At 38.2% G+C, this 26,783-nt stretch overlaps 1 protein-coding gene across 6 annotated transcripts in view; it reads left to right on the forward strand.

Moving 5' to 3' along the window:
• ncam1a (neural cell adhesion molecule 1a) overlaps positions 1 to 26,783 on the forward strand; it is a 245,292-nt gene that overhangs the window by 183,265 nt on the left and 35,244 nt on the right. For 3 of the 6 annotated variants that reach the window (XM_084136093.1, XM_084136095.1, XM_084136097.1), the window contains exons 9-14: positions 5,364 to 5,393; positions 11,129 to 11,279; positions 14,296 to 14,480; positions 15,677 to 15,773; positions 17,561 to 17,728; positions 21,145 to 21,270. In XM_084136093.1, the coding sequence (XP_083992219.1) occupies positions 5,364 to 5,393; positions 11,129 to 11,279; positions 14,296 to 14,480; positions 15,677 to 15,773; positions 17,561 to 17,728; positions 21,145 to 21,270 (757 nt within the window). The remainder of the gene's footprint in view (positions 1 to 5,363; positions 5,394 to 11,128; positions 11,280 to 14,295; positions 14,481 to 15,676; positions 15,774 to 17,560; positions 17,729 to 21,144; positions 21,271 to 26,783) is intronic. The other 3 variants (XM_084136094.1, XM_084136096.1, XM_084136098.1) reach the window with 1 other exon arrangement.

The raw sequence follows: 26,783 nt of genomic DNA on the forward strand, positions 1-26,783 counted from the left end.
ATTCACTGCACCTCGAGAGCAGCTTTTAAATCAAATATGGCACCAACACTGTAAATGTTTCTTGAGCATTAAATCAGGATTTTAGAATGATTTCTGAAGGATCACGTGACGCTGACAACTGCTGAAAATTCAGCTTTGCCATCACAGGAAAAGATTACATTTTAAAATCGGGGGGAAAAGCTAATTTAAGTTGTAATAATATTTCGCAATATTGCTGTTTTTACTGTATTTTGATCAAACAAATGCAGCCTTGGTGAGCATAATAGGCTAATATCTATAGAAGCTTCTTAAACATAATCTTATAAAAAAAATTACAGCTGTAGTCACTATGAACTGCAATTGTATCGGTAAAAAATGTGTAAGAAGAAAATTCTTTGTTTGTGCTGTACAGAAATAAGCAACAGCAAATGGGTTTGGAACGACATGAGAGTGAGTAAAAAAAAAGACAAAATTTGAATGAACTATCTCGTAAAAACAATAGTTTCTCAGTGTTATGCATTGAAAATCACATGAGTCAAGGGACTTAACATTAAATGAAGATGAGGACTTCTGTGGAGTCGCTGTCCCTGTCCGCTCTCTCTGGGACCTAGTGAGCTGTCCTTGACACAGCTACTGTATGAATCATACAATCAAAAGAGGCATTTCAGGGCTGCTAGCTTATTGTGGAGTCCAGTGCCAAGCTGCCCTTTCTCTAAGGATAGTTTCTTAATGGCACCCCTGCTGATCTGAGGTCAGTATGGTCCATGCTATGCTCTGCTAATGCTTTAAGCAGACTACCCTGTGTCTATGCACTCAGAACCATTAACACGCACCCCTGCCGGGATAACCATGTTGCAGAAGCACCTGCAAAAAAAACCTTTTAAGATTTGTTATTTCTCTTATGTGACTTTGAAAGTTTATTTTCATGGACAGATAATCTTGCTGCTCTTTACAGATCAGTGTCATCCCGAGGCTGTTTATATGCATGCAGAGAGTAATAAGACAGAGGTTCTGTTTTAAAGGTCAACAGGAGAGTTCGTGACCAGGATTGTGTTTTAAGAGAAGAGGGTCGACCTGCCAAGATAGCAGAAGCAGGTGCCAAACTCAAGGTTTTAACCCCCTGTAACCTTCTGACAAGCTGTCATTGAGCAAGTGATTAAATCAATAGAGGAATAAAGGATGTCAAGCCACTGTAAAACAAGAGTGGCCTGTAAATTCAGATAGGCTTGTTGTAGGAACTAAGGTTTAGTTGTCTAACACTATGTCAGTCATATTTTCTGTAGTTTCACCCCAGAGTCGGTTGATATGCTACTGTCTGATGCATATTTGACAAAAAAATGGCTAGTGGCTAATCTCGCAAGTTCTTCTGTTCTTTTTTTTTCTTTACAGTTTTCTATGCAAGCCTGTTACCACCTTAAAGAAAAATAAATAAGGTGATAATGAGATAAATTTTTAAATATTAAATCAAGTCACAGTTGTGAAATATAGGGGCAGATTTACTAACAGCTTTCTCCAGTGCAAACCTTCTTTTGGTGTTAAAAAACTACTGTCAGGATTTACTGAAGACGCAGTGTACAATTAGCGCTGAAAAGGTGTGGACTGGGTTATTTTTGCGGCTGATCTCATTGAATATGCATTTATAAGAGTTTCTCTTTCAGACGCAAAATTTATGGGAGGAGAGTATTTAAATGAATCATGCAAGGTGATTTATTAAGGTTTGCGCTTGTCAATTTATTGATATTTGTGCTATTATTTACCACCCAAAATAAAGCATGTCTTAAACCAGATGCTAATATGCGCTGCTTTTGGTAGATTGCATTGGTCTTCTTAGGAATCATTATGGAAATGATCCGACTGCATCTGTGTTCTTTAATTTGCACGTCGTCAGTAGATCACGCGCAGAACTTTCCACAGCCATCTGCGCTTTTTTTTGTTTTTTGCGCTCTCATGCTAATTTACCCTGTTTAGCAAATTTGTCCCAAAAAAGACATATTGTGAAAAATAGAGCACAAATTCTGAGTATGGGACACCATACTTGGCTACACGCCACTTCACTTTCCCTTTAACTTTCAATTAGGAGAAATAGTTAATAAATACTGGTGGAAACAGGCTTTCATAGTTTTTCATGCATTTATGCACATTTTTCCTGTCAACTGTGATCACTTCAGATATCAATCAAACTATTTCATCCTGTCTAAGTGGGCAGTACTTTGTCAGAATAAGCTGCAAAGTTGACCAGACAGATGCAGTTATCCAAAGTCTGGCTACATGAGACTACTTTTAAATGTCATCCGACAAACGACTCAATTGATTCACTTAGAGACAAAGACATAAGTGGTTTAAAAAATGCTGTGCTTTGTTCAAGTGAAACTAACTGTTTTAAATATTTACCTGGAACTCAGCAGACTTCAGTAGTTTCTTTAATCACAAATTATTCTGCTAGATCAGTGTCAGATTTCATAATGGATCCTGAAATCCCACTTATCTGTGACAGATTTCCACAACTGTGTGATTAGCGGTTGAAATAATAGAACGCTGCCTTCATGACGAGCAAGCTTTCATGGAATCGTTGTCATTCTGTCATAAGTCAAATGGGTAGGTTGTCTGCTATTCATGTCTGTTTGATTTATCAGTGGTTGGAGTCACGTCCTCAACAGCCTCTATTGTGAGTCATGCAAATTCTTGGCGATGCAATTCCAGATGGCAGCGTCATTGATTGATTTCTGGTTAACAAATGAGTGGAAGGTATAAAAACCTTCACTGAAAACTACTCATCACTGTCCCGTTCAAAGAATACAGGGATCTATGTTGTCAAATGGAAGAATGGCTCTCGTTAAGGCTCAAAGCTGCTGCCTGTGACTTATGGGACATAGACGAAATGAATGAGGTGATCACAGTTAGCATCACAGGCAGTAGATCTTGGACATATTACTTTGGTGTCAAGGTGTGCATCATTTCAAATGTATTCCTATTGTGTTATTAATTATTGATGGACTGCCATTATTGCTGTGGCATTTTGATGGATTGTGGGGGGGATGGGGATGGGGATGGGGATGGGGGGGGGGGGGGGGGTCTGACCTTTCTCATCATTAACAAGATCATATGCATGTCACCTGGATGTTTGAGCATCCACTCATGTTTGAGTCATAATATGATTTACTTGCCTGCAAATGGCCTATATGTGTCCTTTTCTATCCAGTATGATTGTTGTTCAGATTAAAAAATAAATTGGCACACTTGATGTTTTGACTATGTGCCTCTCGTCATTTGTGACACAAGGTTAGTTCAAGGTCATATACATGGGTGACAAGAAATGCATTGGGGGCAAGAAAAAAATCAAGAGTTTTTTGTACATCATGCATCAGCAAATTATTCACTGAAACTTGTAGCAAACGAGTTTGAGTTTGCTTGTTACTTGTTTATTTACCTTCTTGTTTATTTACTCATTTATTTAATAATTTACTTAAAGACCCCTGTGGTGAAAACAAGAGGCGGGGCTAATTTGCATATTCATAGAACCACGTATACCACGAGTTACATTTAAGCTATTTTAAGGGATGACGAAAACTCGTTTAAATATGTAATTTTGGGTGATCAAATATGAGTTTTAAGGGATAAAATGATTGACTACAGGGGGACTTTAATTTATTATCTCGGGAAATGACGCACACAAAATGTGAATCATTGTCCATCGTTTTGCGAGCAACTGGTGATAAAGAAAAATGCACTGTCGCAATATTCCAAATATTTTTCCATTTTAAACAATGATGGCGAGCCAGTGGATATCATATCACGCCAGCAATGTGCAGTCTTTGTGTGAGAGTTTTGCTGGTGAAGAAGTCTCAAACCACAGTCAATTATTCACTACAGAAACTGTAAGTAAAAACTAACCCAGCTTTTGGCATCTGACGCTGCGTTAACAGCGCATATTCTCTCAGAGACGATAGGAGATTAATAAAATAGATTTTCTTGAAATATTGAAATTTTTCTCTTGTGGTCCATAGTGAAAAAATTTGGATTTTAATGAATCGAGAAGCATTTTGTGTTGAACAAGTTGTTTTTGATGAGGAGCTGATCTATCTAATCATTTTATCCTCGCAGCGCGTCGGTTATATGGTGATGCACTATGAAATTATTGTAGTAATTGTTATTTTAGTAATTAATTGTAGTATTAATTTAATAATACACGTAGCCTAATAATAATTAGGTAACACTTTACAATAAGGTTAATTAGTTAACATTAGTTAATGTATTAAGTAACATGAACTAACAATGAGCAATACATTTGTTACATTATTTATTAATCTTTGTTAATGTTAGTTAAAGTCATTGACTGTTCATGTTAGTTCACACTCACAGTGCATTAACTAATGTTAACAAATACAACTTTTGATTTAATAATGTATTAGTAAATGTTTAAATTAATATGAACTAAAATTAATGCTGAATAAGTATTGTTCATTCTTAGTTCATGTTAACTAGGTAGTTAACTAATGAACCTTATTGTAAAGTGTTACAAATAATTATTATTTTTTAAATAAATAATCATGCATGCCCATCCACTACGCCACTGTGAAGGGTTAAACGGCATCAACGGCACCACCTGCACGGCATCAAAGACTGTTTTTTTATCCAAATCCACATGAATGGCCCGTTCAATGTTCAGTAGCCTACTGCAATCTCATGGTGTTTCTCATGTGTGTTTTCAGTCGGTGCAAGCAAGAAAAATTTCTTTCACATGATGTGTTCATCAGCAGTCAGGATTAACATAAAGAGGTTTCCAACGTTTACTAGACAGTAAACTAGCTTTGAACTGGCCATTCATGTGGATTTGGATCTCGCTAAGGACGTGCGCTGTCTGTGAAGGCCTGACTAGCTGATGGCTCACATCGGGAAACTCCATGACAATAAATATGTCGCCAATTTATATATATCATACACACACACACATAAACAAATACAAAATAAAAGTCAGTTTATTATGTAGAAGTCCAGGGTTCACCAATCTCGGTCCTGGAGGGCCGCTGTCCTGCAGAGTTTAGCTCCAACCCCAATTAAACACACCTGAACCAGTTAATCAAGGTCGCACTAGGCATACTAGAAACTTTCAAACAGGTGTGTTGGAGCTGGTTGGAGCTAAACTCTGCAGGGACAGGACCGAGATTGGTGAACCCTGTAGAAGTCTATTGCCTGTGGGTATGGTACAAGTACTAAACAATTTTTTGATTTGATTAAAGTCAAGTTGTCTTTGGAGCTTCACAAGCTGTCTGCTCTTAATAACGTGCATGTGTGATGCCTGTCTAATTGAGCGCCTGCTGATTTTTCTTTTTAAGGCTTTTTCTCATTTCTGTCATGTTTTGCTTTACATGTATCTATCCTCCCAGGCTTCATGGACTCGACCTGAGAAACACAAGGTAGGGCTGCTTCAAATCTAGCCAGGATGCTCACTAATCCTAGAGAAGTCCTTTATCACTCTAGAACATCAAGTGTTGGCTCTCTTTTACCCTTGAAATCCTGTAGACACACACCCACACACATCACATCTGATGAAATGGCATCCCTCGTTTACAATGATTGTCATGTAATTTCTTTTCTTTATAGGCAGCATATTGCTCTTTTTTGGATAGCCTCTATAAACAGAAATTGTGACAATCCTATTGGGTCTTTCTAAGCTGTGAAGTTTTTATTTCTTCTCATTTCTTAGTAGAATAACTGAGCCCTTTTTTTCCTTTACGAATTCCCCTTGCACAAACTTTCTCAAGGGACTGAGGAAGAAAATAAAGAGAGAGTGTTAAAGCAAGGGCTTCAAGCCTTGAAACATGCCAGGTACTTCTTTAGAGTATGAGCCAACACTCAGTGTTCTCCCATAGACTCAGACAGTGGAGTGTAGCAGCACTAGAGGAGACACTAACACAGCTATAACCAAATCCAGCTTCAGATACTAACCCTCACTTATGCCATACTAAAACTCTTACGCCACATGTCAGAGATGAATAACTTAAAAAGTCAACGTGAAACCCAATTCTGTAATGTGGCAAATTTGTGTTAAACAGGATGCATTTTGTAAACCAGTGGTTCTCAATTCCAGTCCTCGTGACCCACTGCTCTGCACATTTTGTATGTCTCCCTTATTTAACACACCTGAACCAGATCATCAGCTCATTAGGAGAGACTCCATGAACTGAACTGAGTGTGTCAGATAAGAGAGACATACAAAATGTGCAGAGCAGTGGGTCACGAGGACTGGAATTGAGAACCACTGTTGTAGACTGTATTTTATCCATTTGTAGTTGGGAAAAGAAGATACATACCAGACCAAATGTTTTAGCTAAAATCTTGCCTGGTTAATGGTGAACATCGTCCAAAAGCTTGCATGGCCTAAGTGATATCAGTGGAAAGGGAAAATACATTATGATTATTAAGAATAATCATCCACAATACACCAGGAACTTGCATTAAGAAGAAAGTAAATAGGTTCATTTTGATTTCATGTTGACTCAAGCTGTAGATGCAGAGTATGAGCAAGTGATTGCATTCTTGAATCTGAAATGTTACTCTTTTCCTTGCTTTATTCATCTGTCAGAGAGAGAATTCATCTGTGTTCTGCACTGCTGATTAAGAATGATTCAGATGCATATGGATTGTGTGGGAAGGACTGTTTATCTGATCTGCTGAGATGAAAGGCCGCAGTTATGGGATTGCCCACACATCACTTCATGTTTTTAATCCTCAGGAGTACAGATAAAAAGAAACATGGTTCTTTAAACATGCGCTTTTCCTCTGAGTCAAAGACAAGGAAATTACTGCATCAAGAGTTTTGGAATAGTTAAGAGTTTGCGAGTTAAAGACTAAAAATTCCTGTAGCTGAGTGTTGTGTGACTGACAGGCGGCTGATGTTCATTGCTCACACATACTGTGCGCGTGCGCTGTGAAGTGCATTCATGCCTCCACGTAACACTTCATGCAAGAACGGCCAAATGCACTTCTTGTTCGAAATGCCCATCATGCCGAGGTGTTAATGTAAACACAGTTGTTGTAAATGTCTTTAGTGAATGCATACAGGAGGAACAAAAAAAATGTATGTGTGATGTGCCAGAATATCAAATACTTTTGCCTTGAAATGTAAATGGATCTGCCACACTCTTATTATTTTTCTACTATTAATCAGTCATGAACATTAACCGGAAAAAGAGAAAACCACTGCCTGCTCACAGCTGGATAACTTTAGTAGCTTTAATAAACCCTCTACAATCAAACGTGAGCACGCTGTTAAGCCTAAAAAAGAAACTGTTCTGTTCATTTTTATTACAGACCTGCTTTTCAGACATACTCAGATGGCAGTGAATCAGTTTTAATGTGTTATATCTAATAATCATGCAAGAATATATATATGTGTGTGTGTGTGTGTGTGTGTGTGTGTGTGTGTGTGTGTGTGTGTGTGTGTGTGTGTGTGTGTGTGTGTGTGTGTGAATCTTGAATAATTTCACTTCCATTGATTTCTGCAATTCTGATATTTTGACAGCCCTTCTAGAAGTTAATATATAATTTCCTCTCTCTAATAGTAAGGATGTCAGTAACCGGTATTTACGTACTACAGTATATGACCTTTTTCTAATTCAATTTTCATTCAATCTTGGAATGTCCGTCCTGCTCACTGTCTAGACTTTTACTCCTGCAGACCACCTCAGGGCAACTATTTCTCAACATGTCTTGTATCAATTCAAGCTAGGCCATCTTTATCAAAAGTTCAGATTTATATTCATCCGCATTTGGACACACCGTGATTCATCTTGTCTGTGCTAGAGTGCTAGCGTGAAATGTGAAGTGCAGGACACCGTTTGACTCGCTTTCCTCACAGACAGTCAGCAACACCTTTTTTAACGTCGTCTCTATGTCAGTGCAGTCATACAAATATGATTGCCATCACCTACTATTTTCTCCTAAGGGAAAATAAAAAAAATCCCTTTTTTTCCACACAAAAGCCCTTTTAATGTGAGCTCTGGTTTTGATCCACCGTTGGTTGTCTGATCTTTCAGGAAAAACGGATGGGCAGAATGGGGCTTCCTGCGTTCTCTATTAGGCGAGATAGATACGCACCGGCCCGCGATTGCATTTCTGTGCTGAAACGTAAGCCGAAACATTCTCTCCTCGCTTCTGTTTTCTGCTACATTTGACAACCGACGAGGAGGTAGAGGCACAAAGTGATTTGCCGGAAGCGTTCAAGGTTAACGTTCAAAGAAATCGTGAAGGTTTATATGCAACCAGCCCCTACGTACACACATAAAACAGGAGAGTAGCTGCGTATGCTGGCTTACTGTCAATTACTATGCAACGGGAGAGGAGTCGCTCGACAGACCTGCATGCTAACAGCCCTCTGAACGTGAGGCACAAGCAGGATGGAATTTATGGTCGAGACCCTGGTTGTTACTTAAAGCACTCAATCCCTCAGATCGTGACTAAGCCACCACACCTTAAATCAAGTTTGAGAATTGATTGGATTTCAGCGCCATGCACACTCCATTCCGCTCGCAGTCAAATTTCTCACTGACCATTGAACAGGCACTTTATAAATGAAGTGCCACTGCAGGTTTCAGAAACGTCTTATTTCCCAGCTACCTTTTTCATGCTGTCAGGGGACCGTCTGTGGCACTGATGAAAGGTGCACGCTAATGCTCACATTTTGCAGTAGCTTCACTTAAAGAAAATGTGAATCATACACTGAGCTGTTTGCAGTCGATGCTCAAAACAGCATTCCATTTTCAATTCAGTATGCATGTACATCCAATAACAAGGTCGTAGCACAGGTAAAACAAAGAATGCTCTGCTAAGCACGGAAAATGTAGAGCGCATCCAGCTGCATTGAATACTGCTTATGAATGTCAACAATGCTTATTGTTAATATCAAGGTGTGACAGCTACACTTTCTTTCTCCCTAAATGTCCTGTAGCTAATGAACGGGATTGAGTATCCATGTGATTATCGTGGCTGTTGGCTTCAGCACAGGAGCAGCTCATGTTTGTTAACTGAGTAATATGGTGTCAGCTGGCATGACTAATAAATCTATTTAAACCTGTCATGGAAGAGGCTGCACTCTCTGATTAACATGGGTCACATTATCCACGTCAGATGCACTCAGTCAATTAATTTTCTTGTAAATTACATCAGTGTCATTAATCTGTGGATTTCCATTTGATTTCTTCTTTTGAAGTTTACAACGTGGAACCAACACTAATGTACAGTGTGTGTAACATATGGTTAGTTGACGCATTACACGTCCATGGACTTTTTTTCAGTCCCATTCACAAGGTGCTCAACTGTAAATGTGTAGCCAATTAAAACGAGAGCCAAAATAAATATTATATAATTTATAATTATTATAAATATGGAATAATAAATAACCCATATATGAAAAATATTTTTAAAAAATTGCCTCAAGTTAAAAAACTGAGATCTCACAAAATGTTAAGGTCCATTCACTTTAAGACGGTGAACATGATTTCACCAATACAACATGTTCCTGTATCAGCATCTTTGTTGATCCTGGAACAACGTTCCTATCAACCAATCAGATTTGAGGAACAAGTTTACAGTTCATGTCTAGTTTAGGCTTACAAGCAGGGTGAGGTGCTGTGTTATTCATCTATGTTTCCCCTCGGATTTTAGGGATAACTTATGGGTAGGGTAGGGTTAAGTTAGGTTAGGTTAGAGCAAAATTTTCAGACGAAATTTCTCCTTATTTATTTTTCACCTGTGAAGAAAATGTCATGCTCTTGAGAAAACAACAAATGTAATGTTCTTACATTTCATTTAAAAAATAATAATAATAATAATGTGTGGCATCTTGGGGCTTTAGCTGGAAACTGTACATCTTAAAGTAGTTCCTTTAGCTTGTCACCATTTACTTTTTAAACACTTTATTTTGCCTTCACTTCATTTTAAATGGTTATGTGGTGTGACATGAAAAGTACAAATATTCCATGTGGTTCTCAATAAGCATAAGGTCATAAAAGCTTTCATGTTTAATAAGCATGAAAGAATTAGCATTGTAAAGATGTGAATTCGCTCCTTTTGGAAGCTGATCTGAAGGGCCTTTTTAGTTGCTTTTAAAATCTAGTGAAACTACCAAGAAAGCTAGAAAGAAAGGCTTTGAAATGCAAACAACACAGAGCCGCGATGAAGCGCATGCCGTGTTTTCATTGTAACAGCTGGAACTCCTATTGATTGCCGAATTCAAAGCCCCTTCAACCATAGGATCTCAGATCACCATAGTAACCAGAGATGGGCAGCAGAGTAAATGCAGAACGAGCTAAAGAGCATGCGCTCGTGTGCGGGATGGAGTCAAGGAGGAAAACTGTTAGCAGATTGTCCCAGCTGTGCTGTTTAAATAGGCTTTGAGGAGAAAAGGCTTTAAATTGGCCCCTGCTGTGTGGTCCACTTCATTATTGATCCCTGCCTCACTGTCTCCCAAAATACCCCCCTGAGCCCAAAGACAGAGGCTGAAACAAAGAAATACCGTTCCTCTTCCATTCAACTGGCGTCTGTAGTTGTGTGAAGGAATGATATAAATAATCTGGATCATTTTTCACTGAAGAAATGAAAAAATGTCATAATTTTCTCTCCCTCTTGTCTTTCCAAACCTGTACGACAGACCTAAAGTTGTTATTCACTGGAACACCTTTCCTCGGTTTGATTGAATCATTCTTTTGATTCGGATTTTTTCAGTGAATCAGTTGAATGATTTCTGCTTCTTTTATTAAGAGGTAAATGTCAAGATTTTATTTGTAATTCTTACATTTAATCGGTTTCTCATCCCAAATAACTTGGAATATATAGAAGTTAAATGGACTGCTTTTACAATACTTTTATGGTTCTTTTGTGTCTGTTGTGAAGTCTCAGTATGTCGTATTTTGTGTTTCATGCTGTATAAGAATGTCACAGGTTTGGAACCAACATGAGGGTGAGAAAATGATAACATGAGGGTGAGAAAATGATGACATTTTTCATTTTCATTTCATTTTTGGGTGAACTATCACTTTAAAGGCCCCCTTGTGCCTCTAGCACTGCCATTTAGGTTTAACTTTGACTAATTTCCTTCTGTTTTACATATCTTTTTCTTACTCTCACTCTCTCTTTTCTTTTTTTCCCATAGAGTCTGGATGGTAACGTGATTGTACGCAGTGATGCCCGTGTGTCCTCCCTGACTCTAAAGTACGTGCAGTTCACCGATGCCGGCCAGTACCTCTGCACTGCCCGCAACTCCATTGGTCAGGACATCCAGAGCATGTACCTGGAAGTGCGCTGTAAGCTAAACACTTAACTTCTCTCTTTGTCCTTTGTAGGTTATTTGGCTTGTGGTCTTGTGTGTCAAAGCTCAAAAAGTGGACATTTTGTGTTTTTTAATGTTCCTTTGGTCTTTCTTGGCTACTATCCTGTTGAAAACACCAGCAAAACTGTGTTTTGGATGCTGGATCTATAGCCTTGTTTAGTCCAAATCCGATTTTTGTGCATATCCGATTGGAATCCAATCATATTTAGCAAGTGTGAACGGCGAAAAAGCACATGAAATACGCTTTTTACAAATCCGTTTTAAACTACATTCATATGTGGTTCGAAATCCCATTCAATTCGCATTTCTGGAAATCCGTTTTAGTCTGACCGCTCTAATCGGATTTCGTGTGGTTTATGTGACTTTCTCACGCCAGGTAAAATGTAAACATATCAGACGTTGTTATAGGAAACATGCTGAAAGTCGCTGCAGAAATTTTACATTAGTAAACAAACAAGGTTGTGTTGCAGTGCAGGTCGAGCAGAAAATTACATTATAATGGAGACATGTTGAATTTTAAGACTGGCGAAGACGACAGCACGAAATAAAGCAGCCATACCAGCCTGCTACATTTTAGCCTCTGTCTCAGAAGACGAAGTAGTCCAGTGCGGTGGCTGCACATTGTCATGTTGTTGTTTTTGACATATACCTACTAACCAGAGCCGGACAGTAACGGATTACATTTACTTGAGTACAGTACTTAAGTACAATTTTGAGGGATCTGTAGTTTACTTGAGTATCATTTTTGGGGAGTACTCATGACTTTACTCAAGTACATTTGAGAGGCAAATATTGCACTCTTTACTCCACTACATTTCTATCCATAACCGTGAGTACCCGTTACTACTTCAAAAAAAAAAAAAAAGAAACATCTCGGAAACCCTCAATTTGTTGTTTCCCTCTCAAACGTGATTGGATTGGGCAGGCACCACTGATTGGGACAGCCTATCAGCAATCACCTTCAGCTTTCCGCCAAATTCAACTCCATGGTCAGATTTAGATAAGAGACGAAACAATGGATGAAGATGCAACAGGTCCATCCCGGGAATGTGCCAACCCGTGGCCCCACCTCGCCAGACTATTTCAATTTTCTGAACAAGTTAATGATAGTTTTCGCTTCAAGTGTTTGCTGTGTTTACCAATGTAAGCACTGTGGCAGTAGTAATGCAATATTTAGAAAATGTACTCTTGTACTCTTGATACTCAAGTACTTTTAAAAACAAGTACTTCAGTACTTTTACTTAAGTATACATCTGACTGTAGTACTTTTACTTGTACTTGAGTAAAATTTAGCAAGGGGTATCTGTACTTTTACTCAAGTAATGAAGCTGTGTACTCTGTCCGCCTCTGCTACTAACGCAACGTTATTTCCATAGAAACCAATGCAGATATTCCAGAAAACGACAGAGTGCCACAGGACACACATTCAATCCAGTGCGATTACAGTCAGTAATTTAGATAAGACTCCAATAGGATACACAAATAATTAGATTTGGACTGACAATGTGAACATAGCCTATAAGAGTCTTAACTAACTAACTTTTAACTTTTTAACCAACAGTAGATCAACCAGCTAAAACCAGCTTACACAGCATGGAACTGGTCTTTTCAGCAGAATATTCAAAGATGCCATTCAGTGTATTTTTATGATTTGAAACAATCAGTCTTTTTTACTTCTTTTTTGAGTTTATAACAAAAGAAACTGATAGGAATAGATGGTTTGAGGGTTTTTTTTTTTTTACTGTGTCTGTTTCAAACAAATTAAAGGTTTCCAGGCTTATTTCTTACAGTTAGAGCTCTTCATATGAAATGAAATACTGCCATCTTCACATTCTTAAAACTCAATTTTCAGAGCAAACGCTTATTTTTATCAGATTATGTTTACTGCAGCTGGCTGAGTGCACTTTTGTGCCATTTTTCCAGGTAGAGAATTACAGTAAAGCTAGCTTTAAAGTTATTTTCATCTGCTTGTGCATTTTAAAGCATTCCCACAATCTAATTCAGAAAAGTGGGAGGGAGTGAAGCTTGAAGTGCAATGAAAGCCTAATTGGATTAATTTTTCTTGCCCCAAAAATCTTCTCCCGTTCCTGAGATAGCATCACAATGTGCAATTGATAGAAATTGTGTGGAAATGCAGTTTGCCACAGCGCGGTTTGTGAGTAATCAGCTTCTTGGTTGAGTGCATGGAGCGTTTCGCAGTAATTAGCGATAAGAAAAGGTGCTTTGTCTGCTTCAAATGATCCTAGATGAGATTGTTCACTCCCATACTTAGTCGTTCTGAGCTGGAGTCTCTTGCTCTGGTTTATTTCCCACTTTTTACTTCAAGGTTTCATTTTAAAGAGTTTTTTTTTTTTGTGTTGTTTCATTGAAATAGAGCTCAGCCTCACAGTAAAAATGGAGTCTCGGGCTGGCAGCCAATAGGAAAGACATGCCGAATTCTAGCCATGTCGAATCAGTAAGCATCTTAATGCAAAGTTTTGCCGTTTACTTACATACACAATAAAAACGTGTTCCACTAAAATTGCACATGAAATCATTTCGAGCCTTACATTTCCCAATATTCATTTCAGCCACTGTTGTGATAAGATTTAATTGCCTGTTTCATCCAAAGAGAGACATTGGGGTGTCCAGATTATCTAAGCAGCGGTGTTGCAGCCTGTGGTCCTCAGATAGCGATAAGATTTGAGTGGATATGTTTCTTATCACAACAGCTTTATGGGAAATGTGATTACTCAACTGCATGTATCAATCCTGGAGTGGAAAGTCTAGTTAGTCAAGGTGAGCAACACTCACAACAGACAATAGACTTCATGCTAGAGCTACCGCCTGGTCTGTAATAGCAAATATCAGAAATCGCAATTCTGAAAGGTAGTTGAGGGGATGATGGTTAATATATGCCAGCTGGAAGCCATCATATTCTTGCCCCAAGGTCTTTCTCTATAACAGTCCTTGTGTTGGTTGCACTTTGCTGACACTGCGTATAATTACAGATGCTCCAAAGATCCAAGGCCCTGTGGCGGTGTACACCTGGGAGGGTAATCCGGCTAACCTCACCTGCGAGGCCCTCGCTCACCCGGGCGCCTCCATTTCGTGGTTCCGTGACGGCCAGATGCTGCCTAACGCTAATACCACCAACGTCAAGATCTACAACACTCCCACAGTCAGCTTCCTAGAGGTACTGCATCACCACTCAAACCCATCAGCCTTTAGATGCCCCCTCATTAAAGTTTCAACACTAAAGACATATTTGACACTAATAATTGCTTTCTGAGCTAATTTTCAGTATACTTCAGCACTCTGTAGCATTTGATATTAAATCATAGCAATAGTGCCTGCCGATACTGCATTGAGCAAGCACAATAATTATTGTTTTTTCTGTTCTTTGTTTATGTACAAAATAGTGCACACCCATATCTGCCCACAAGTGCTGAGAATATAATGACTTGTTTTTATTGTGTGGCAGAATAATTCATGTCATTTAAGTTCTTCACTTTTTGATTTTGGTTTCGCATTACTGGCCGATAACATTAATTACAATAATTAAGTTAATGTCACATTGTGAATGACCAGCCTAATGTTTTTAGAGTCTTGCAAAGCACAGATTGTAATATTTATAACTGGTGCATCTAAATACAGAAAATATTACATTTTATGATTTCTTTTTCTGTAGATGCCTTTTGAGATCAGATCACAGCATTACGAGCCGTCATTATAAAAGTTAAATTTACATCTAAGCAGCAAATATAAAGTGTTTACTTGACTTTTTAATGCTGATTGGCAAGCACAGCGAATCAGTTACACCGAATATGCAGATTTACATGCTGTAGCAGCAGTGTACAAATGTTGAAGGAGCCACTTTCAGTTTAACTGTTTTTAAAAAGTTTTAGGAACAATTTTAGATCAAAACCCCATTCTAGAAATGTTAAACCTACCAACATCCGTTGCCATGATTTTTGGAATTACTTATTAGGAAAAAAATATGTTTCAGTCACATTAATGGAAACGCCGTCATTTCACAATAGTTTTTTATTGACATTTAGAAAATATTGCAAAAGTTTTGTGCAAATCTGTAATGGAAACATGGCTACTGTCTCTGTTCCCATGGCACATTTTGCTGTTGAAGCTAATGACACCAGTATGCCCCCATTCTTTCTTTCTTTCTTTCTTTCTTTCTTTCTTTCTTTCTTTCTTTCTCTCTCTCTCTCTCTCTCTCTCTCTCTCTCTCTCTCTCTCTCTGTCACTCAATAATTACTATTAATTATTACTGCTATTGCCAAGGCAATGAGCTTTCCTTAACCAGCTAATGTCTATATCATGCTAGCTAAGTCAGAAGAGAGGTGGTGCCTTGACGTGTCTTTTTTTCACTGACAGGTCACTCCGGTGTCCCAGAACGACTTTGGCGATTACAACTGTACGGCTACTAATGTCATCGGCACAGAGTCAAAGGATTTCATTTTGATTCAAGCAGGTTTGTGAATGTTTAGAGGATGATGAACAAAATTAGTAACTGTGTTACACTTATGAATCAATATCAAAGGTTGAAGTTCTAATTAGCTGTTCACAAATCATTTCTCACAAAGGGTGTCTTAACACAGGAAAACCACTTCTAAAATCCCCCTTGGTACCCATTCATAATACACAAGGTGCGCGAAAGGTAAATCTCCCCCAGACTGAGATGTTTTAGCTTTAGATCAGAGCCTGTGCTCGTATTTTTTAGGCTGAGACTCTTGGGTAATAAAAACAGCAGGGTATAATTTTCAGGCTGCAGATTTGACGGTTAAATGCGACGCTACCTCTGATATTTTTGGTGCTCTGTAAAGTGGGGCAGATGTGAAATGGTGTGGAAGGCAGTGAGGTGATTATTTAGTCTCAATTTGATGAGGCAGTGCAGGAGTGACGCCTCTTTTCTACCTCACATGTTTTAGAGCCACCACACTCCCACAGCCATAGGTTTTATTGTGCGATAAAGTCACATTTCTCTAAAAGTGTGTTTTACTGAGTAAATGTGTTCTGTGAGGGAAGGAGATTAATTTTAAAAGTCATGTATAGGTTATATTAAGTCATGTATAATTATATTGTTAGTAAATCATTTTGTTGAGGGAAAAAATCACAGTTTTATGCAGGGCTAACAAATGAAAAATGCAATTCAAGCAGTTGTTTAGTTCACTCTAAGCAGAATCAGTATTTTAACGTTTCTGTTCATGCGTTCCCTCTGTAATATAATCACTCCGAAGAAGTCTAAAGAATACCGACTAGTGAACTTTTTTTTTTTTTTACAGAGAAGATATGTCACTGCAAATGGGAGAAGTTATTTTGATGAAAGATTTCGAGGGCACATGAATTTAAGAAAAATAATGATGTGCATGGATAAATCATTTGTTATAAATGCTGCAAAATTCCACACAAAAAGTTAGTTTTGATTTCATGGTGACTTTAAGACTTCTACATAAATACCTTTTTACATGAGAAATGAATTTGCTGTGGATTTGCTGATTGCATCCAATATAGTTTATAAATGATTTGTCCTTCAAAAACAGCTTCTTTGTAAATCCTGCATTACATTCTGACAGCATTATAAAACAATCTACACTAAAACGTGACGCTCAATTTGTTAAGATCTTAACGACTTAAATGATCAGGGAGCTGATCACAAAAAATGATTAGATTCATGTTTCCAACTTTGGGATTGTTGGGGAGGATATGCAGAGCATCAGACACAGCCAGGGCCAGCTCAAGGTTTGGCAAGCTTCCCCACATTTAAAGAGGAGCGTGTCTAATTTCAGCGACTAAGCGGAATTGCAATCTGTTTTGGGCAGTGTTTGAAACTTGTTTGAAAACAGTAGTTTGCCCATTTATGTAACCATCCAATGTTCGAAGGTTACAGAAGTTCAAAACAAGTCTTTTTATAGCTTAGTTTTTTGTTTTGTTTTAAGTTACAGTACAGTTTTCATAGTACATCAAACTCTTCAGAAGTTCAAAGAAAATTTGATTCCTCATGATATGACCACTTTAAACAATATTTTGGTTTGTCTGAAAGATATTTTACTCGTGCTTCAGGGGAAAACTGTTCTGGCCACTGCAATAACAGTTCCCTTGGTGAACCGTTCCCCAAGCCCAAAACAATTTTTCATTGTTTCAGTTTGTCTATTGCCTCACTCACATTTTTGTGGTGCCCTGCTTGTGTGTGCAGAGCAGTACACTAGTTACAGTATATTCCAGTGTGTGCTTAAAAGTGTGTGTGTTTGTGTTCTCTAGATGTGCCTTCGGCCCCCTCTATCGAGCGCTTGGAGCCGTATTCCAGCACAGCAATGGTGGAGTTTGATGAGCCTAAATCTGATGGAGGAGTGCCTATCCTTAAGTACAAGGCTGAATGGAGGATAGCAGGCCAAGACTGGACGGACAGAGAGTATGAGGTTGAGGATGGTAAGTGGCCAACGCACACACACACACATGCGCTATAATAACATTTATTTAGAACTGGAGGCAATGAAGAGAGAAAAACAAGATAGATGAGGCTTTTGGGAGGCTTATAAAAGCTTTCCCTCATTTGTATGAAGGTCAAGCTCTTGATTCTACAGCATTGTTTTGTACCGAAATGACTACAGATTCTCAGATGATTGTATTAAGACAGGGATTTTAACTGGGTTACATTGTTTTTAAAAAGATTGTCCTAAAGCAGACGTGATGTGGCACGGTCTGAAAAAACCCACAGCCAATCAGAACAATGTGTGTTTGCACACTTTCTCGCACTCCGTAGTGTACTCCTGATGGCTCTTTTGTGGTTTTCCTTGAGCAATTTTTACCGAAGCTTGATTCCACCAAAATAAAATGGGGAATTGTGAGATTTAAAATAAGAAATTTTGAAATAATTACATTGTGAGATATGAAGTCACATTGCTAAATACAAAGTCACAATTATGAGTAACAAAGTTGCAAAGCAAGATAAAATACAAAATCACAGTTATAAGTGACAATTTCGAAATAAATTCACATTGCAAAATACAAAGTCACAGATATAGTAACAAAGTCACAATTGCTAGATATAAAATCACATGGCGAAAAAGTCACAATGGCCAAATATTGTGGTAACATTGTAAGAAATGAAGGAACGATTGCAATAAAGTTGCATTTACATTAAAGTCCTCAATAAAGACAAATTAAGTCGCAATTGTGAGATGTGTGGTTGCAAATTAACTTGACTCTCATATGGAAATGGGCTTTCATAGATTTGTCATGTGATATCTAATGTTTCTTAGGGGCTGTTTACACAACACCGTTTTCAACTAAAAATGTAAAACTTTGAATGCGTTTTGGCCGTTCATTTACACGACAAAGGCGTTTTGGGTGGCTGAAAACACAAACTTCTGAAAACGGGTTTCAAATTGCACGTTTTTGAAAACGGTCTCTGTGTAAACAACAAAAACGCGAATCTCTGAAAACAATGACATCATGCATATTACATGTTCAATCTATAATGTTTCAGCGCCATCTAATGGCCTGGCAGCAGAATACAGCGTTTTTAGTCGTTTTCGTGTATCCGTGTGAATGGGGATCGTTTTGACAATGGTGTCGTCTGTAAAATCAAAGGAAAAACCTCTCCGTATATCATATCATTGTTGTGTAAATGTACCCTTAAATGCCTCAATCAATCTCTCTGAGGTTTGTTCATGTTTGAGGTTTAGCATTCATGAGGAGCTGGATTTTGGTCCAGTGAGGTTTCATTGTGAACAACTGACAAAATGTAGTGTTGCTTGTTTCTGCTACAGCTAGTTAGGACAGAAATTTGGATTAACAAGGAAGAGCTTTTACTGCTTGTCAATTTGTCGCTTCGCGCCCAGTTAAGATGCTGTGTTACACTTAGAAAAGAAAACAGCGGTTTCTATGACGCAGAAACAGCCACCCTCCTTCAATATAATAACTAAACACTTTCCACAGCTGCTAGCCATTTCAAATTGTGGCAAAATAACCTTCCCCGCTGCCATAAAAACCCTTTCATTGGCGATATTGCTTGGCAAGCATGAAACGCAATGCAGAGTTGAGCAAAAATAGAATGCGCAAATGTGAGAAAGGGACAGGGTTCACTTGAATGCTAAATAAGAGTGCTCAGAGCAGTTGTCACAGCCTGACATGTGCTCTGTTTGTCTGTGGGTACTGTCTGTCTCTCGGGGTGGCAGGGGGAGAGATGTCAGTTTGCTCACTGCTGACAGCCTGCTCGCTCTGCCAGACCTCCTTGGGACATGCGTCAGAAACAAGCCTCACACACACAAACGCAGCCTTTCACGAATCAGTCTACAAGCCACCTACACTCACACAAACCCCTGCTCAGCCAATGTCTTTTTGATCACTCAACCTTTTGTCAGTCAGTCTCTAATGCATTAGACTGGCATATGATACAGGCATGAAACAGTCTCAAACACGAGCTACCAGATTGAATGAGTAAAAAGAAAATTTCTAGTCATTACTGATGAATGATTGATGTATGATACCAAAAATGAATTCTTTTGAAATTGTTCTTTTAGTGATTTAGTCTGATCACTCAAATGGAGAACTTTTGAAGTTAAATTGTGGGTGATGTTATGAATTGTGAGTTGAGTTGTGTTTGTTCAAAGTTTAGTTCCACAAGGATGCATTAAATTGATCAAAAGTGACAGTAAAAACATTTAAAATGTTATAAAAGATTCAAATGAATGCTGTTCTTTTGAGCTTTCATCAACGAATCCTGAAAAATATTTATCATGGTTTCCGCGAAAACATTAGCAGCACAACCGTTTTTAACTGTGATAAAAATTATTATTCTTATAATAAATGATTATTATAAGAAACGTAAAATGAGCAGCAAATCAGCGTTTTAGAATAATTTATGAAGGATCATGTGACATTCAAGACTGGAGAAATGGATGGAAAAAATTCAGCTTTCCCATCACAGGAATAAATTGCATTTAAAATATATTAAAATAGAACATTTATTTTCAATTGTGTTTATATTACACAGTATTACCATTTTACTGACTTTCTGATCAAATAAATGCAGCGTTTTTGAGCATAAGATACTTTCTTTTTTTTCAAAACCCCAAATGTTTGAACGTTAGTATCTGTTAAAGTTAATATCTGGATATTTTTATTTTAGACAAAATGTGGCCAGTTATTTTGTTTACTTTTGTTCCAATAAGGATTGTCCAATCTAATTAGAGGACAAGGACTAATGGTTGCATTTTACGAAAATGAAATGTAAGATGCTACACGGCGACCTCTGGAAAACCTCTGAGTAATGACTCTAATTGAAGAATTAGGTTGTTGTTGTTTTTGATCAAACTGAAATGTATTTTAGAACTAAGGTGAAACTCAAAATGCTTTGCAGGGTCTTCTGGGAAAATTATGGGAAAGTGATGACTTGGCCCAAACAGTATCTTTGCCTACAGATCTACCCACAAAAAGTCCCGCAGACTTTCTCAGATTTAGAAAACTCATTATTCATTAAGTTTCACTCACCACTTGCCCCATGTGTATTTGTTTAGTCCATATTTACGCTTATCGGTTATACTTGTTATACTTATTAACAACATGTTATACTTCTCACTGTATCTAAATCCATTCTGCCTGTTTTTCCTTAAAATCAGGATTTTTTTATGTATTTATTTGAGCCTTTTCATTGCGACAAACCATTTAAATGAATCAGTTCTCTATAATGCTACAAGTCATGTGCTGGGGTAATATGTGCCATTTGATAAGCAAATTGGTATGTCGTATAGGTTTGGGATATGCTTTGTTAAAACTAGACATATTTAATCATGTTATATCCTATATTTCATTGGAACTCTGTCCAAATCTGTCCAAATCAGGTCTCAACTTGATCACTATTGTTGGGCTGAAGCCAGAGACCACATACGAGGTCAAGATATCGGCCATCAACGGCAAGGGTGAAGGAGAGAGCAGCGCCCTGGAAATCTTCAAAACCCAACCTGTCCGTAAGTGCCTCTGTCTTTCTGTCTTTCTCTCTCTCTCAGTCCCTCTTTATCATAAGACCCTAGCACCCTCTTTACCCATCAACCCCCCTTCTCAGTGCAGCAGCAGACCTCACTACCCACAATGCATCCCTGCCCTGGACCCTTCTGGATCTCACTCCCAGGAGATGCATTGCTTGTCCTGCGTGTACTTCTGTATTTATATGTGGATGTGCGTGTTCATTTTAGTGTGTGTCCGTGTGTTTGAACTATTTCCTGAAGACCATTGTGTCACTGCAGCTTCTCACCTCAGCAGTGCTTCCCTGTGATGTGGCACACCTCCCTGTCTGTACAGCTCTTCTGCCGGCTGCCAGCATGTGCCGGGCAACAGCTGTGTCTCGTGTCTGTTGAGAGCTGTGTGCTCTGTTAAGTGTCGTCCATGTTGATTGGGCACTCTTCTGTAGAGCAGATAATGAAACCCTCTTTAACCTCATATCCACGATCAGATCAGGATCAGACTCTCAGGGATTCTATTATCAATGATAAGATCTAATCTCAAAGAATCTACGATATTTGGCATAGATATTTTGCATTTGTACAGCAGTATGCTGTAATAAGTAACAGTTGAAAATAATTCCAGATGGTATTTCTCATGTTCCACTAGTTTAACAGTTCTGCTCTAAATATTCACTAGATGTGCTATGAATCTAAGCCTGTTTCTGCCTCAGATAAAGACAAAGTAATTTATTTTAATGACTCTATTTCTAACATTTGTGATTCTATCATAACTTTAGATCTCATAATTGTGACTACATGTCATAATTGCAACATTTTATCTCTACGATTTTTTATAATTGTAACATTAAACCTCAATTTTGCTTATAACTCACAATCATGATTATTTCTCATAATTGCAACTTTATCTCATAATTCTGACTATTTTTCATAATTGTGCCGTTGTAACTCACAATTCAGACTATAGCTCCCAATTGCAAATATTTAAATTGTAGCTTTATTGCCTGGATTCACAGATCACAGACATTAACAGGCATGGTTTAAGATGCATGTTTGAACTGTCTTACCACAAAGGAACTTGCAATGACAGATTTAAAAAAAAAAAATGTCAGTGCCATTGTTTGTCTCAAGATGCACACCTGTAATGTTTTTTTCTAAGGCACATTAAAAAAAACGACTTAAATGCCCTAATTGAACTAAGGCCTAACCCTGGCTCAATCTAAGTCCTGTCTCTGAAACCAGGCCTATACTGTATGTCACAATGTCACTTTTTTATTATTTTAAACGTTATCTCACAATTACCTGTTTAAGGTGGAAACAGGCTTCCAATAGCTATATAAAACTGAAGTGAGGTGAAATTTGACGTTGGTTTGCAGAGAGCTCTCCACATTAATGAAACATCATCCTTATTTAGATTTTGCAATGATGTTTTCAAAATTCCTACAAATCTACTGGTTTAATTACTGCATGTCGCACGAAGCCGTTGGATCAGAATGTTCCACTCAGAAGCAGATTAGAAAAAGTCAGTTTGCAAGAAATGTGGGATGAGCAGAACACAGTTCTACTTTGATTATTCAATTTCCTCTTGCACTCGCAGGGATTAAGTGACTAAAGTTTAAATTGCAGAAATATTTTTTTTCCTTGTCGCTTTATTAATCCAATTTATTGATCCAATTCAGTTGATCCATCTAAAAAGCACTTTGTATAACATTACAAAAAAGGATTCCTGCAGCAATAAGCTTGATTTCCATTTCAGTACCCAGAAGCTTTGGAGGGAATCTTACAAAAATGGGTAACAAGTTAAAATAACACAAAACAAGACTTGTTTATTCTTCTATTGCGAGTACAATAGCTCATGGCAGGAGTGAATTGCTCCATTGATGTAAGTCAGAGACAGGCTGACATGAATTCTTATCTTATTTTTCCTTATCATATTTCATCTTTTCTTCGACACCCCCTGTTTTCACAGTCCCCATATTAATGCCTGCTCTCATTTCACAACAGCTAATTGGGTCACCCAGTTTTGCCATTTTGGGACTTAGCAAGCATAGTTCACATAGTTTAGCCTGGCGAAATGTGAGTCAGCAAGGTGATTTTCTCACTGCTTTATAAGATGAACCTAAAATGGCAAATTGGATTTGGCCTCCTCTCCATCTTATACATTCCTGTTCTCATGTTCATGATTTTTTTTTTTATGCTTCTCATCATGTTTTCCATCTTGTTTTGTTCCACTGGACATCAGGCTTCCCTTTGAAAAGTAAGTGTTCCATCTCTCTGCTCTCTTTCTTTCACATTTCTGTTTTGTTTTTTCCATTTGCTTCTATTTCAGCCATTGCAACATTCCTGCCAAACCTCTAGTAAGCCTTTAAAGAAGGTAGTAAAAGCTTGATAGAAAGTTTAAGACTCCATGAAATGTGTTATAGATTGCAGTCTTATTTTCTGCTTTTGAAGGAAGGTTTGTATATGGAAGGGCTCATCCCTTTTTAAATAGCTAATAGGCAGTTACTTTGTCATGAACCTTGATTTGACCTTTAGTCAAATGGTAATTTTAATTGACTGAGAGGGAACATTCTCCTTCTAGAGAGCATTTGATTGGACAAAACATTGCAAGTCGTTGGATGACTCAGTCATATTTATGGTGTGTATCTGCTAAAAGTCAATTTTATCAACTATAGGATAGCTGTGGACATGGACTAAACGATTCATGAATTTCATGGGGTTTTAAGAATGTATTGAGAATTAAATTAGTCTATTTGCTTAAAGCGGACTCTCATATCTCAATGCAAATTAAGTTAAACTTTCTGAGGGGTTTTCACTTAATTTAAAGAACTTTGTAATAGGTTTTGATTATAGTCTGTGCTTTAGAGAACTGTGACAGCTCACTTTATATCTGTTGTTGTACTTTCCAGACGGAATTCCATTCTATTACTCAAACAAGGATAAAGGTTTGCAATGAGATCATTTAGACCAGTCCTTCCAGTCCTGAAGGCTTAATTGAGAAAATTGCCTTTTCCCCCCCAAAACCTACAGTAAATATGCACCTGGTTCAACTCCATTATGCTACATGGAGGAATTAACATTTGATTAATTGAATCAGGTGTGTTAGGTCATGCCTTGAAACTAAATTTGTATGGGCTCCCTCGGGTCTGTTGATTAAATTCCTTAAAATGCTAGCATGTTAGAATAAAAGATTGCTGTTGGTATGTAGATTTCCCTCTAGTCAAAGTCTGGTTCCAGTTATCTCTCCATTTCCCTTCGTAGTACTTCACATAAATCCCACAGAAGTCTCAAAACAAGCTATTTATTTCACACTCATAGGATAGGCATGACCTTGTTGTCTAATGTTGGTGTTTATTTGGTCTTTAATAAATGGCTTTGGATTTTTTGGGGATAATAACTCAACACATAGTTTGTGTGAGGGTGATTGTTTTGCAAGAGGCAATTGTAAAACATTCAAACTGTAGAATGACTACCGTTTGTTTATGCAACCAAAAGCAAACATAGTGATGAAGCTGTTGCTAATTTAATTGACAGTATTTTCTTGTTGTGGCTCTCTATTGTTCTCATTATTTGACTGTGGAATCATTCTTGTGATCATTACACAGTGGAATAAAAAAAAAAAAAAAAGAGTCGATGGGCAAGGCAGAGACCGTATCTCGTAATGGTAGTGGGATGTGGTCGTGTTCAGATGAGATTGATGGCGTTGTCCGCTCTTTCTCCGGAACCATACCTGCGTGAATTTAAGAGGTGATTGGCGGCACAATGATCCAGGCACTCCAAACACTTACTTAATCATTTATCAATTTGTACATGACAAACCGAGACCGCCGGCAGCATCGACACTTGTCAAATTATGACTACACACATCTAGTGACAGTCCAGATTGGATTTATTTGTCACGAGTTTCCAAACCAAAGCGAAAATAACTTCTGAAGCAAATCTTCTGAAGAAATCCTAACAATAACGGAATGTTTTTGCAAGCTTTCTTTTTTCTCTTTGAATATGAACAATTATGATCAAGTTGTTTATCTCGGAAATAATGAGTCTTGCTATATCTAGGAGAGACAATGACTTCTTGAAGCAATAATTCACCCTAAAATTCTATCATTTACTCATCCGCATGTCTTTCCAAACATCTATGCTGTTATTTTCTCAATGTCCCTGCTTAAAAAAGCAAAGAAAAAGCTTTCACCAGTCTAAGTTGGTTTGCTGGTCTTAGATGGTCACCCAGTTTTGCCCGGTTGGTTTCTTGGCTAGTTTTAGAGAGGTGTTGGGCACTTTTCAACAACTAAACCAGCTAATCACAGATTGGCCAGGCTGGGAAACCAACTTAAGACTGGTTTAAGCTGGGGGGGGGGGGGGTTGAAAATATTTTTCTCTATACTTTGGCAGTTTATAGTAACTACTTGCCTAAAAAGTGGCATAAACATAATTCTGAATGACTTCTGAAGCTGTAGCTTTGTTTTACAAACAGATCAACATGTAAGTTATTCACTCTTAAGTTGGCCATTTAACTGACATTGCAAACAGCAAGTTGGAAATTATTTAGAATAGCTCCTTTTGTGTTCCACAGACAACAAAAAAACACAAGGTGAGTAAATAATGACCAAATTTAAATTATTTGGGTGAACTATTGCTTTAACAGTTAGGGAAGTATGACAGATTTACTCTATCCATTATAAAGCAGCAGCATGTCTGCAGAGAGTGGCATAACCTGACGTAGATGGAGCTTCAAGTAAGATGTACGGTAGTTCTCGCAGGTGCTTGTCAGAGATTTATCACCAGTGGCCATCCTGCAGGTTCAGCCAATAGAGTGCCCAGAGCGCTGAAGGAAGAGGGGGATGACACAAAAGACTATGTTGCCAGTAGCGTGAGTTAGTCTTTCTCTCCTCCAGAGCAAAGATCCATGCCTCTTGCCTCCACAACCTGTAGAAATTGTAAAAGAGCACTATAAAATTCACATTACTGCGGTATGTGCTGCAGGGACTTGCGATTCAAAGCAAGAGAGCTCCCTCTCCATTTTATGTGCTATGAGCGTGAATGAGGAGGCTGGAATTGTGTATGGAGATGGAGTGATGACAAAGCTAGCTAGGTCTGTCACGTAAGCGATAGAGGCAGGAGTGATGGACACCTCTGGGAGTTTTCTGATGGATAATGCCACCTCTGCAGCTCACTGCAGTAGGGTCATCTTGGGTGACAGCTAAAATATTCACAGAGACAAATAGGGACTCTTTCCATGACTGTGTGCCAGGCTTTCTGATTGCTAGCCTGTGTGCGGCTCACCCCGCTCCCAGAGGGCAGGTAGACTCCACTGAGCCTTATTTGATATGAATGTGATCGCCACAGACCGCAAAGGATCAGAGAGCACCGTAGCAGGGACTGCACCTTTGGAGACCTGCAGTGGAAATTGCCTCTGATAAGAAAATAGTAGATTATACAAAGTTAAAGGAGGTCAGCTCAGAACCCAATGCTAAATTCAAAGGCAAATTTAGGCATTTAAACTGCTGTGTAAAAAAAGAAAG

Source organism: Abramis brama, assembly GCF_963993115.1.
Source record: "Abramis brama genome assembly, chromosome: 15".
NCBI classification, from domain to species: domain Eukaryota; kingdom Metazoa; phylum Chordata; class Actinopteri; order Cypriniformes; family Leuciscidae; genus Abramis; species Abramis brama.